General features: G+C 42.0%; 1 protein-coding gene across 6 annotated transcripts in view; it reads left to right on the top strand.

Moving 5' to 3' along the window:
* The window catches only part of LOC137297976 (TBC1 domain family member 5-like), a 50,740-nt gene that overhangs the window by 26,043 nt on the left and 10,292 nt on the right, over positions 1 to 14,405 (top strand). For 2 of the 6 annotated variants that reach the window (XM_067829988.1, XM_067829984.1), the window contains exons 7-17: positions 1,172 to 1,246; positions 2,580 to 2,647; positions 4,397 to 4,499; positions 5,171 to 5,259; positions 6,051 to 6,071; positions 8,165 to 8,215; positions 8,577 to 8,643; positions 12,126 to 12,295; positions 12,624 to 12,766; positions 13,094 to 13,200; positions 13,880 to 13,949. In XM_067829988.1, the coding sequence (XP_067686089.1) occupies positions 1,172 to 1,246; positions 2,580 to 2,647; positions 4,397 to 4,499; positions 5,171 to 5,259; positions 6,051 to 6,071; positions 8,165 to 8,215; positions 8,577 to 8,643; positions 12,126 to 12,295; positions 12,624 to 12,766; positions 13,094 to 13,200; positions 13,880 to 13,949 (964 nt within the window). Of the gene's footprint in view, positions 1 to 1,171; positions 1,247 to 2,579; positions 2,648 to 3,142; positions 3,246 to 4,396; positions 4,500 to 5,170; positions 5,260 to 6,050; positions 6,072 to 8,164; positions 8,216 to 8,576; positions 8,644 to 12,125; positions 12,296 to 12,623; positions 12,767 to 13,093; positions 13,201 to 13,879; positions 13,950 to 14,405 lie in introns of all 6 variants that reach the window. The other 4 variants (XM_067829990.1, XM_067829986.1, XM_067829985.1 and 1 more) reach the window with 3 other exon arrangements.

Here is a 14,405-nt window from a genome sequence, read left to right as displayed (position 1 = left end):
GCTAAAGATCGCATTGCATAGAAGTTTTAAATCACTTCATACGTAACACACTGGAGGTCATGTGTCACAGGACCCTCTTGAACAGGAGACAGTGATATGTTACATGACAATACATGTCATCCGCACTTCACTCGGCATGACCAATGTGTGGACTCTAATTTTCAGATGATTCATGAGAAGCAGGAAGTAAGTTTCTTCTGATCAGCCCTTGCAGTTGATATTCCCATCTCCCCATCTTCCATTCCCCATCCGCAGTCCCCTCTCATACATCCCCATACGCCGCCCCCTTGCAACACATTCTTTGACATCGTCATGTTACGAGGAGCATCATAGCCACCTGACCTTCACCTACAAATGTTCAAGGAGCAAAGCAAAGAATTGTCTAGCCTTTTGATGTTTCCGAACTCATATTTTATACATTTGCTAACTTATATTTCTGTGTTCTTATGACATTAGTGGGAATGGACTACTGATTGTAAGAGATATACATTTCCTTTAAGTGGAGAGAATATTTTGGGGATATGAATATTTTGGACAAATCCATCTCAACTTGATTCAGCTTTCAGACCAACTGTCAAGGAAGTGCAACCTCTGAAATTTTTTTGTCTCAATCATAGATAATTTGTTAAGCTCACAAATCCTTGAAGGTCAAGGTTAGAATTGGTCCTCAGAACTCATGTTTGCCCTAAGAGGTGACCAATAGAGTCAGGTTGGTGACATTCACTGGCTTGCTTGACACTTCATCATATCCCAAATGTTCAGGCTGTGAATCACTTGATTGTATGGCCCAGATGTAATTATTTACAGACTGTCACCATATAGCTGGTCAGTGATTAGCCGGTAGGGGCACAGGTCAGTGGTTAGCTAATTAGGGCACAGGTCAGTGGTTATCCAATGGCAGGACAGATCTGCAAAAGAATTGCATTAGATTTTCCAGAAGCTTTCTTTAGCACAATACCTGTTCTCATGATTTTCACCCCAAACTATACAACATCTAAGATCACATCCTGTCATCTGACAGGGAGCAATTTATTGTGAACAGTTCTCTTTCGTGTTCATTTCAGAAACATTTTATTGATGATTTTGACTACTCAAAGCACTCTTGCTCGCTCACTCACTCACACACTATTTGCTGTGTTTACTGTCTTAATGATGTAAGACTCTTTTCCAGTTGATTGTGAATCCCCGAAAGGCCGTTGATCGTGTGGACATTGCCATCAACAACCCTCTGTCTCAAGATGATGAAGTGAGTTCAGGTTATATATTACTGGCTTTACATTTATTGTGAGAAGAGTGTTTTGTACATAGCTTATTAGTAATGTTCCTATTCATGTCATACTCTGACAGGGACTTACTAGGAGATATCACCTTGAGACAGAGACTGTCTGGTAGATATCACCTTGAGACAGGGTCCTTCCTGTAGACGTCACCTTGAAACAGGGACTTTCTGGTAGATATCACCTTGAAACAGGGTCCTTCCTGTAGACATCACCTTGAAATAGGGACTTTCTGGTAGACATCACCTTTAGACAGGGACTTTCTGGTAGATATCACCTTGAGACAGGGACTTTCTGGTAGATATCACCTTGAGACAGCGACTTTCTGGTAGATATCACCTTGAAACAGGGTCCTTCCTGTAGACATCACCTTGAAACAGGGCCCTTCCTGTTGTCATCACTTTGAAACAGGGTCCTTCCTGTAGACATCTCCTTGAAACAGGGCGCTTCCTGTAGACATCACCTTGTAACAGGGTCCTCTCCTGTAGACATCACCTTGAAACAGGGCCCTTCCTGTAGACATCTTCTTGAAACAGGGCCCTTCCTGTAGACATCACCTTGAAACAGGGCCCTTCCTGTAGACATCACCTTGAAACAGGGCCCTTCCTGTAGTTACCCTCCTCAAACAGGGCTTTTCCTCTAGATTTCACCCTCCAGCTCAGCTTTTCATTTAGATATAAACTAAAGTGTGCTTGTCACTATATATTAGGTCATCTCTTGTTTTCCCAGAATAACTGCATTTTAGGTTTTTGTTTTTGGAGGGACAGGTTTTACTTGTCGCTAGAAAGACCTCTTTCCAGTTTTTTCTTTTCTTTAGTAAGACCACTTCCCAGGTTTTACCTTTCCTAATTTTTTATGAACATCAACATTCAAATGATACATGAGTGTTTGAAATCAATTGAAAAATATTGTTCATGATTAAGCTTACAATACAAATGTTTTCTGAATTGAGACTGGAACCACAAATCTCATATACGTAGGCTGATGTTCTACCCCTCTCTCTACTTTATAGTTTTAAACTGGTTTTACCCACACTTCAGTTATTGTTATGTAGCTTCATTTAATGATCATCTACATTGTAATTGCCCATCATTGACGGTATACGTGTTAGAGAAAACACTTTTCCTCAATTTGGTAGACAATGTAAAACCATCAGGGTTGTGAAATCCCTCCCTATCCGGTTTTACATTGTCTACCAAAACCTTGGGGGCATGTTTTCTCCTATACATCACCCTCAGATTCAGCTCTTCCTGTTGACATTGCTTTCGTCAGCTTCCCAATGATGATGTATTTCTGTTTCAGAGTCCGTGGAACCAATTTTTCCAGGATAACGAACTGAGATTAACAATTAAACAAGATGTGATCCGAACGTAAGTACAGAACCAGATCGTTCATGACAGCAGTTCTATTGTTACCATGTTGTACATGTACTGAATCCTGTGCAGTCCTCTGTATCTGGACCTTATTTAGTATTGGTTACTTTTGGACCTACAGCCAGATAGGCTCTTCCTGCATTCATGACATTAAAGGTGCCCCAGGTGGCCAATGACATGTTATGTTGTCCCAAGATCTATTCGTAATATATCAGTTGTGTTGCATACATTATTGGCTATACTGGAGTTATGTTGGATGTATCATAGTATATGTTGGAGTTACACCAGAGGTATATTGGAATATACTGGAGTTATGTTGGATGTATCATAGTATATGTTGGCGTTACACCAGAGGTATATTGGAATATACTGGAGCTATGACTAGTTTATTGTGCAGCCCTTCCATGATCCCGTTGAGAGAATCACAAGGAAATAGTTCAACAGCAGGCTACCTTTGTTGGTCCTTAATGAGTATCTTTGTATTTTTTTCAGCTACCCCAAAATAGAGTTTTTTCAGTCAAACCAGTTGCGGAATTTAATGGTGGATATTCTGTTCATCTATGCAAAAGTGAACCCAGAACTGTCGTATCGCCAGGTACAATGTACTGTGTTGCATCTGCATCATAGTAGTGCTCTGTCTTTGACATCAGGTGGCTGAAGTGGCCCAAGTAGATCCATATGTATCTGATACAAGTAACACGGAGTGTAAGTTCAGTGGGATAATAAGGGAAATGGTTTTGTCAGTAGTGGTCTTGCCAGGCCATATGGCACCCTTCCACCAAAAGGAAGTTCTTTGGGTTAGGGCTGATGGTTTGGTTGGGCTTCCAGGACAGTCTCAAGTCTAATGAGTCTACTTACTATAGAAGTGATTGGGGTGACTTGTGACACACACAGCTTCTGTAATGTGACCTAGATTAAGCTCTGTTTACGTGGAGAGGGAACATGTCTGTTCAACCTAAGCAGACAAAGTGAGTCACCTTGTGTCAAAGACAAAGATTATCAATGTATATGCAAAAAGTGTGGTGCTGATGTTGTTGCAAGTAACTTTTTCAATTCTCTTTTTTCACAGCTCTCTTTTACTTCAGTGTGTCCACGAGTTTAGCATGTGTGACATTGGTAGCATGTGGTTGTAGATGTACTGTAGCTCACCTACTCTTATTGTGAAGATTTGGGACCTTCTTAGTAGGTGGCCTTGGGCCTAAGCAGAATTTGCATGACTTACTTCATTGTACTCTCTGTGGACCTGGTACAAAACTGCTCCCAATCACATCATAGTTTGTCAGAAGCACAGCAAAACTGCTTTAAATGATACTTATGATATGAAACATTGCACAGATTATGTGATCTGATGCCACTGACGAATGACTCTTACTGGGCAATGAATATGTCGGTGCAAAAACTTTTATGTATTTAATGCAGAGCACACAAGTTCAAATGTCCTCAAAAATATTTAGGATTCCTATTATTTTTTATCCAGTGTGTATGAGAACTGTGATGTGCAACCACAAGGCTGTGCATCAGATTACCCTTATGTTGGCCCATTCTTCACGATTAGTCATGTGAGCTAGAGTGCTGTTGCTGCTGTTGATGTTGATGCTGCTTGTGTTTCAGTAGATGTGGATTTGCATGACTTATGTTGATTAAATACCTCATGCCATCCATTGACCATTAGTCATGTAGCTCTTCCCTGTACATGTTCTCTCCATTTCCATTTCCCTTTCTTATGTTGTCTGTCTCATGTTTTAGTTTTCCAGAACTTGAGTTTTTCAAATCTGAAGAGTTGCGTGACATGATGATGAATGTGTTGTTTTGCTATAGTCGCACACACAAGGAAATAGGCTATAGACAGGTCAGTTGCAGTTCAAAACATTCTTTCTAGCATATGTGATCACTTTATTGATATGGAAAACTTTTCTGCTTGTCTGCTATTTGACAAATCTGGCATGTATACTGTGTATTCATCAGAATCCACATCAGAATCTCTTAACTGATGCTGGGTGCTGTGTTAAGATATATGGTCATATCATATGTTTTGATGTAAGGTCCAGTAATTCAAATACAACCCATGAGAGAGTAATTTTACAAAAATGGCACAATACATTATATAGAAGATGCCAGAATCATTTGCATTCCCAGTAGTCATTGTTACCAGTAGTAGATGTACATGTGATCACTGCCGTGGTCGTGAGGTGTCTGGCGGAGAGCAGAAGGTTGGTGGTTGGATGGACTGCATTCAGCATGCTTTGTCTGATTGGATAATCCTGTATATATCCTCTATCTAAGTGTAGTAGTTTTGAACACATTGTTAAACCCTATTTCGACTTGCCTGACATGTAGAAGTTACCATCCATGTGACTATGTGGATCTCCTTTCAGTAGAAGTTTCCTAAATTATCTTAACAGAGCCCTGATCCCTTCTATGGTCTGTTAGAAGCTTCCTTTTCACAGAAGGTTGTATAAGTAGTATTCATGTTTCTTCTGTGGTTCAAATGTGTAACCTTGCCATTGTTGTCTTCTTCAGGGGATGCATGAGTTGTTGGCTCCATTGATCTTTGTTCTGCACTGTGATCATCAAGCGTTCCTACATGCGTCAGAGATCGAGACCCTCCAGTAAGTACATACATCTAGCAATCTCAGTGTCACAGATTGACTCTCACAGTTAGTCAGTGAGTTGGTAAGTCAGTGTGTGTTTTTCCCCCTTTTAGCCTTTTAGAAGTAATTCAGCAACTTCATGGTAGACAACACCTGAAATTGACTCGAATGTTTTAATCACTAGAGTAGGCAACCACCCTATGACTGAAGGATGGACACTAGCTCCAAGTTTATTGTGAAGCGTAGGTATTTGCCCAAGTATGTATGCAATATCTGTCTATATGAAAGGGCAAGTATGTAAGCAGTGAATGTGTATTTATAAGGCCAGGTGTGTAGGCAGTGTTAGTGTATATGAAAGGGCAGGTATGTAAGTAGTGTTGGTGTGTATTTGAAAGACCAGGCATGTAAGCAGTGTTGGTGTGTATATAAAAGGCCAGGTATGTAAGCAATGTCAATGTGTATTTGAAAGACTAGGCATGTAAGCAATGTTGGTGCTGCATTTGAAAGATCAGGTATGAAAGCAGTGACTGTATATGAAAGGCCAGGTGTGTAAGCAATGTAGGTGTGTATTTGAAACGACAGGCATGTAAGCAATGTAAATGCATATATGAAAGACTAGGCATGTAAGCAGTGTAGGTGTGTATTGGAAAGGCCAAGCTTGTAGGGTATATCAATGTATATCTGAGAGATCTTGTATGTAAGCACTGACTCCATGTGTGAGAACTGTTGAAGCAGTGACTTTGAGTAAGTGGAAGTTGAGGTCTGTATGTTATGAAGCACACCATGCATTGAGAGATACTTGATTTCAGCTACCTCCACAGCACCCACAGGTCAGCCCACAACACTCTCAATACTGCTTAATCTCATTCAGTAGGCTGGGTCCTAACTCTACACACTGTTGCATGCTGGGATTTCTCTCATGATATGCTGTTTTTACTTATATGTTTGTCAGTGCATTGACTGACATCCTTAGCCTGAGGTATATCAGAAAGGTCCACCTACTGATGTTCCAGATGAGGGAATACAGATGTATGACAAAGTAGGGAGTAGTAAATGTTTATGTGAGCAGACACATGAACCAGGGGTCAGGAGAGAGACCAGGATGTTCAAGGTCACTGTAAGGGTAGTTAACTCAAAGACATTTTCAGGACAGTGAATCATGGGCACACATTGTCCCTCTGATTTTGGTTAGCCATTTCCACTAGTAAAAATATGATTAATGAGCAACAGGATTTGACAGTATAAGCAACATGTGCCTGCACCTTGAGCATGTGGGTAGCATTGCTTGTGCATCTTGAAGGTCCCAGATGACCAGCTTATAACAATAGCAAGGCAGTGCATGAACATATACCCAGACACTACAGACAACGTGGCAACATTTTATAATGTTGTATAACATTATGTCAAGGTGTTACAGATTGGGACACTTGTCAAGACATAAGAGACTGATGATAATCATGTCTGTTCTCTAGGAACACAGATTTCATACCATGCTGAAACAGCGACACTAAGAAATCCCTGGAGGACTTCTGTGATGTCCTAGAGAACCTAGGTTATGTCTGGTGGAAGACCTGGCTTATGTCATGTGCTTGAAGACCTGGCTTATGTCATGTCCTAGAAGACCTGGCTTATGTCATGTGCTTGTAGACCTGGCTTATGTCATGTCCTGCAAGACCTGACATGTCCTGGAAGACATTGCTTATGTCATGTCCAAGAGGACCTGGTTTATGTCATGTGCTGGAAGACCTGGTATATGTCATGTGCTGGAAGACCTGGCTTATATCATGTGCTGGAAGACCTGACATGTCATGGCTATGTAAACCTTGGCTTAGTCATGAGTGAGTGAGTTTAGTTTTTTGCTGCACTCAGTAGTATTCCAGCTAAGTTGCAGCAGTCTGTAAACAATCAAGTCTGAACCAGACAATCCAGTCATCAACAGCAAGAGCATCAATCTAAAATTTGGGATATGATGACATGTGTCAACCATGTCAGCATACCAGATCCTTTTAGTCAGTCACAAGTTGTAATGCCCTGTAGGACCAGAATTGGATTGTGAAGTATGAAATATGTCTAATATATTGGTGCATATCTATCGTCTTTCCTTTTACATGTATCATGTAAGAAATCCATAATCAGTTATATTTTTCTTAACATTTTTATATCAGAATAATGTGTTTTCTTAAAAGTTGACAGATGACAAAGTAGACACAATTTGTGTTCCTGTAATATATTAAGAACTTAACCATGCATTGTGTCTTCTTTGAAGGAAAAGCTTGCTTGGGATTCAGTTTCTAGTTGCATTTTGAGCTCTATAGAATCACAATATACCGATTATAGTTTCACCCTTGCTTTAACTTGTGAATTGTCTTTACTTAGTTATCACATTCAACTTATTAAAGTTGCTTCTTCTTCAAATGCTGTTTGAAATACTGTTCATGAGTAATGCTATTATTTATTAGTCAGCTGAAGAGAGATTGTGTCTGTTATTCTGGTTTGGTTTGGTGTGTTGATTTACACCACATGCAGCAATATTTCAGCTTTATGGCGGTGGTCTGTAAATAATCAAGTCTGGACCAGACAATCCTGTGATCAACAGCGTGAACATCGATCAACGCAATTGAGATATGATGACATGTAAACCAAGTCAGGAAGCCTGACTTTTTGATCCCATTAGTTGCTCCTTATGACAAGGATGGATTATCGATGACCAATTCTAATCCAGATATTCACAGCTACTGTTGCTCGAAAGTTTCTTAAAACATCCTGCCATATCTTTCCATCCCATGTATTCAAGTGTTTTTATACTCATTTGCTTGTGAGCCCTGATAGATTACCACATATGTCATCTTCACATCCGGGCACAGTGGCTATATTGATGTAGGCTGTGGCATCTCATTGTCATCTTGTCTGCATTTACTTCCAGAGATATCGTCAAGGAGATCATGAGCCCCACCCATCTGGAACATGATGCATAGTGAGTACACAAACATGTCTATTAGACACATGATGGAAAAGAAGTAAATGTTGAGAAATTCACTTCTGTGAATACTTGTGGGAACTATTAGATCTAAATTGTGCTCACACCCTCTGCATGCTACTTGAAATTACAGGAAGTAGTACATCTGCACCTGCCAATCAGATAGATAGGGTTTGTAGCAAGTGATGATAATGAACTGTCCTCAATATCAGGGGTGTAACAGCATACTGGGGATACAGGTAAACAGCTGCCATATAGCTGGAGTGATTGTGTGGCAGCGTACACCTCCATACTTGGAATAAGACTTTATGCATCAGTGACTGAGTGTTGTGTGAAGTTACTGACTTGTGTGTTGCAGTGCAATGTTCTGTCAGATCATGGAGACTGTGGAGCCCTGGTACACAACAAAGGAAAGTACAACAAAGGTGGGTAATACTACCCTTTCAAGGTATAGGTGGGGAATACTAGCCTCTTTCTGCATAGGTGGGGAATACTAGCCTGTCACTGTACATGTGGGGAATACAAGCCTCTTACTGCATAGGTGGGGAATACTAGCCTCTCACTGCATAGGTGGGGAATACTAGCCTCTTACTGTACATGTGGGGAATACAAGCCTCTTACTGCATAGGTGGGTAATACTAGCCTCTCACTGTACATGTGGGGAATATTAGCCTCTCACTGTACATGTGGGGAATACTAGCCTTTCACTGCATAGGTGGGGAATACTAGCCTGTCACTGTACATGTGGGGAATACAAGCCTCTCACTGCATAAGTGGGTAATACTAGCCTGTCACTGTACATGTGGGGAATACTATCCTCTTACTGCATAGGTGGGTGATACTAGCCTCTCACTGTACATGTGGGGAATACTAGCCTTTCACTGCATAAGTGGGTAATACTAGCCTGTCACTGTACATGTGGGGAATACTAGCCTCTTACTGCATAGGTGGGTGATACTAGCCTCTCACTGTACATGTGGGGAATACTAGCCTTTCACTGCATAGGTGGGGAATACTAGCCTGTCACTGTACATGTGGGGAATACAAGCCTCTTACTGCATAAGTGGGTAATACTAGCCTGTCACTGTACATGTGGGGAATACTAGCCTTTCACTGCATAGGTGGGGAATACTAGCCTGTCACTGTACATGTGGGGAATACTAGCCTCTTACTGCATAAGTGGGTAATACTAGCCTGTCACTGTACATGTGGGGAATACTAGCCTCGTACTGCATAAGTGGGTAATACTAGCCTCTCACTGTACATGTGGGGAATACTAGCCTTTCACTGCATAGGTGGGGAATACTAGCCTGTCACTGTACATGTGGGGAATACAAGCCTCTTACTGCATAAGTGGGTGATACTAGCCTGTCACTGTACATGTGGGGAATACTAGCCTTTCACTGCATAGGTGGGGAATACTAGCCTGTCACTGTACATGTGGGGAATACAAGCCTCTTACTGCATAGGTGGGTAATACTAGCCTCTCAATGTACATGTGGGGAATACTAGCCTTTCACTGCATAGGTGGGGAATACTAGCCTCTCACTGTACATGTGGGGAATACAAGCCTCTTACTGTATAGGTGGGTAAAACTAGCCTCTCATTGTACATGTGGGGAATACTAGCCTCTCACTGTACATGTGGGGAATACTAGCCTCTCACTGCATAAGTGGGTAATACTAGCCTCTCACTGTACATGTGGGGAATACTAGCCTCTTACTGCATAGGTGGGTGATACTAGCCTCTCACTGTACATGTGGGGAATACAAGCCTCTCACTGCATAGGTCTGTAATACTAGCCTCTCAATGTACATGTGGGGAATACTAGCCTTTCACTGCATAGGTGGGTAATACTAGCCTGTCACTGTACATGTGGGGAATACAAGCCTCTTTCTGCATAGGTGGGTAATCCTAGCCTCTCACTGTACATGTGGGGAATACAAGCCTCTTACTGTATAGGTGGGTGATACTAGCCTCTCACTGTACATGTGGGGAATACAAGCCTTTTACTGTATAGGTGGGTAATACTAGCCTCTCACTGTACATGTGGGGAATACAAGCCTCTTACTGCATAGGTGGGTAATACTAGCCTCTGACTGTACATGTGGGGAATACTAGCCTCTCACTGCATAAGTGGGTAATACTAGCCTGTCACTGTACATGTGGGGAATACTAGCCTCTCACTGTACATGTGGGGAATACTAGCCTCTCACTGCATAAGTGGGTAATACTAGCCTGTCACTGTACATGTGGGGAATACTAGCCTCTTACTGCATAGGTGGGTGATACTAGCCTCTCACTGTACATGTGGGGAATACAAGCCTCTTTCTGCATAGGTGGGTAGTACTAGCCTCTCACTGTACATGTGGGGAATACAAGCCTGGTACTGCATAGGTGGGGAATGCTAGCCTCTCACTGTACATGTGGGGAATACAAGCCTCTTACTGTATAGGTGGGTGATACTAGCCTCTCACTGTTCATGTGGGGAATACAAGCCTCTTACTGTATAGGTGGGTGATACTAGCCTCTCACTGTACATGTGGGGAATACAAGCCTCTTACTGTATAGGTGGGTAATCCTAGCCTCTCACTGTACATGTGGGGAATACTAGCCTCTCACTGCATAAGTGGGTAATACTAGCCTGTCACTGTACATGTGGGGAATACTAGCCTCTCACTGTACATGTGGGGAATACTAGCCTCTCACTGCATAAGTGGGTAATACTAGCCTGTCACTGTACATGTGGGGAATACTAGCCTCTTACTGCATAGGTGGGTGATACTAGCCTCTCACTGTACATGTGGGGAATACAAGCCTCTTTCTGCATAGGTGGGTAGTACTAGCCTCTCACTGTACATGTGGGAAATACAAGCCTCTTACTGCATAGGTGGGTGATACTAGCCTCTCACTGTACATGTGGGGAATACAAGCCTCTTTCTGCATAGGTGGGTAGTACTAGCCTCTCACTGTACATGTGTTAAATACAAGCCTGGTACTGCATAGGTGGGGAATGCTAGCCTCTCACTGTACATGTGGGGAATACAAGCCTCTTTCTGCATAGGTGGGTAGTACTAGCCTCTCACTGTACATGTGGGAAATACAAGCCTGGTACTGCATAGGTGGGGAATGCTAGCCTCTCACCACTTAGGCCATGATACACAGCTCTACTTCTGGTAGATCTTAAAGGTTATATCATAAAGGGATGGATTCTGTATTACTCGCCCTGTGTATGTATAGCCTCTCGCCCTGTGTATGTATAGCCTCTCACCCAGAGTATGTATAGCCTTCACCCTGTGTTTGTATAGCCTCTCACCCTGTGTATGTATAGCCTCCCACTCAGTGTATGTTTTGCCTCACACTCTGTGTATGTATAGCCTCTCATCCTGTGTATGTATAGCCTTTCACCCTGTGTTTGTATAGCCTCTCACCCTGTGTATGTATAGCCTCCCACTCTGTGTATGTGTAGCCTCTCACTCTGTGTATGTATAGCCTCTCAGCCTGTGTATGTATAGCCTTTCACCCTGTGTATGTATAGCCTCTCACTGTGTATGTATAGCCTCTCACTCGGTGGATGTACAACGTCTCACTCTGTGTATGTACAGCCTCTCTCCCTGTGTATGTATAGCCTCTCTCCCTGTGTATGTATAACCTCTCATCCTGTGTATGTATAGCCTCTCACCCTGTGTATGTATAGCCTGTCACTCTGTGTATGTATAGCCTCTCACCCTGTGTATGTATAGCCTCTCACTGTGTATGTATAGCCTCTCACCCTGTGTATGAATAACCTTTCACTCTGCTGGAAACCATTTCCAAATAGAGCACAGAGCACAACAAGTGTGGAATTACAGCTGTGTGTTGGAATGTATGTTGGAATGCGGTACTGTATTGATGGTTATCTTTGCAGGGCAGAGAGTACATGGTGGCTCAGCCTTTCTCCCGACCCCAGGACCTGAACCCCTCCAATGTGATAGTGACCAAGTTAACCCGCATTCAGGACTACCTACTCAAGAAGTTTGATGCAGAACTACACTTGCATCTCGAGCGACTCGACATTGCTCCACAGATATATGGCATGTGAGTATAACAACATGGACATATGGCATGTGAGTATAAGGCCACAGATGTGAAATGTGAGTAGAAGGCCACAGATACAGGATGTGATTATACCGCTTTACATGTATGGTATGTGAATATGACATGACAGATATATGGCAAATGAGTAGAACACTACATATACAGAACGTACGATTATGGCGCCACAGATTTATGGTATGTGAATATAGAATTATGGAAATGTTGTGTGTACAGACACCGAGTACTGATATGCCTGTGAAACATAGATTGAACAATTCATTGATTATGAAATGTTTCACAGCATACCACTTGTTCCTGTGTTTTGCAGTCGGTGGGTGCGTCTGCTGTTTGGACGAGAGTTTCCCATGCAAGACCTCCTGGTGATATGGGATGCCATCTTTGCAGATGGAATTGGCTTCGACCTGGTGGACTATGTATTTGTTTCAATGCTGCTCTATATTAGAGATTTGTGTGAGTATACCTCATTAGGAACATCCTTCAGATTTAAGATGGTTTGTGTTTGATTGCTTTGAATGTCAACCTACCTCTGAGACTATGCCAGAATTCTGAATAAGGAGTGCACTCTATAGATTGTGTAAGGTGACAACATGCTGTCACTCTCGCCAGGATTTATCTGCGACCATACATGTAGTTTATTTGATCAATACTTACAAGTCTTAATACACAGCTTCAAGGTGCATATGGAGCAGAAAATATAAACTGACAGCTTTTAAGATATAAATGCAACAGGTCGCCATCAGTCGCCATCAGTGAAGTTTCTTGACTTGTCGGTTCCAGTATTGACCAGTGACTATGCAGCCAGCCTCAGCTGCCTCATGAAGTATGTACCTGTAGGAGATGTTCACTACTTCATTGAGAAGGCCCTGTATCTCCGGGAACCAAATGTAAGTACCACATCATTGAAAGGCCCCTCTGTACTTAGAACCCAAAAATACTAACGTGATCAGGTGGTCAGGCTTGCTGACTTGGTTGACGCATGCCATCGGTTCCCAGTTGCACGGTTGTTGATCACTGGATTGTCTGGTCCAGACTCGATTATTTACAGACCACCGCCATATAGGTGGAATATTGCTGAGTGCGGCAAAAACTACAATCACTCACTCACTAGAACCCAAAATAGACCTCCTTGAAAGGCCCCTGATCCAAGGAACCCCAAATCCTTAAGACCCCAAGAACTCATTTTTGAACTCAGTTGATCTTTGTATATATATGAATAAAGTATATTTCCTCACTAAAAAAGCCCAAGCTATCTTTAATCTATGTTGATGCCTTCTTGTTACTGGTGTCCTACCATAGAAACACAACATTCTCCATATTCAAACAAAGTGTCTTATTATGAAAAGCCAGATTTATGGATGTCAACTTCTTTATTGTGGATAACACAACATTTCGGAGCGTATGCTTGCTCCTTCATCAGGTGAGAACCCAAATGAAGGGACAAACATACACTCCAAAACGTGTTATTCACAATATAGAAGTTGACATCCATAAATGTGTCTTTTCTTATGCTTTCCACTTCTAAATGCCCCACAAAGATTTGAGAGAGAGATGGGTCTGTTGCAGCAATATCCACGGCCACCCAACTATACTTACCAGAATGTCAACACTACCGTTGTCAAAGGGAGGAGCAGATGTAAGTAGCATCCTTGAACTGTGTCATGCTCGGTCTGACCAACAGTCTATCAAGTCATTGCTGGTCTCATCATAACTGTCTTCTGAAGGAAGTAGAGACGTGGTTATCTCCATGTGTACAAGAAGCCTGCTTCTCTTGCTGCCTGTTACTCTCCTGGCTCTGCTGGGCCTGTCAGTTGTATATTATCTGTGACAAGAACGGTGCCACAGTGGAGCTCACAGTTTATATTCTGCTTCAATAATACTTCTATTGACTGGACTCACTTGCAGAGACTAGTGTAAGTTTATGTTTAGTAATTTCTCAAGTCAGACAATTACAAGTCTGGTAATACATAGGTGTCGCTACTACCTAGAGTACCTGTAGTAACTCTGTATAAGATATATAGGTGTTATTCTTGGACCAGTAGGATTTGTAAGTATTGAGTAACAATTGTAAGTCTGTTAAAATATAGCATTT

The sequence above is a fragment of the Haliotis asinina genome, chromosome 10, assembly GCF_037392515.1.
Source record: "Haliotis asinina isolate JCU_RB_2024 chromosome 10, JCU_Hal_asi_v2, whole genome shotgun sequence".
Classification (NCBI taxonomy): Eukaryota; Metazoa; Mollusca; class Gastropoda; order Lepetellida; family Haliotidae; genus Haliotis; species Haliotis asinina.
Note: the sequence above shows the minus strand (reverse complement) of the source record. Positions and strands in the feature narration are given on the sequence as shown.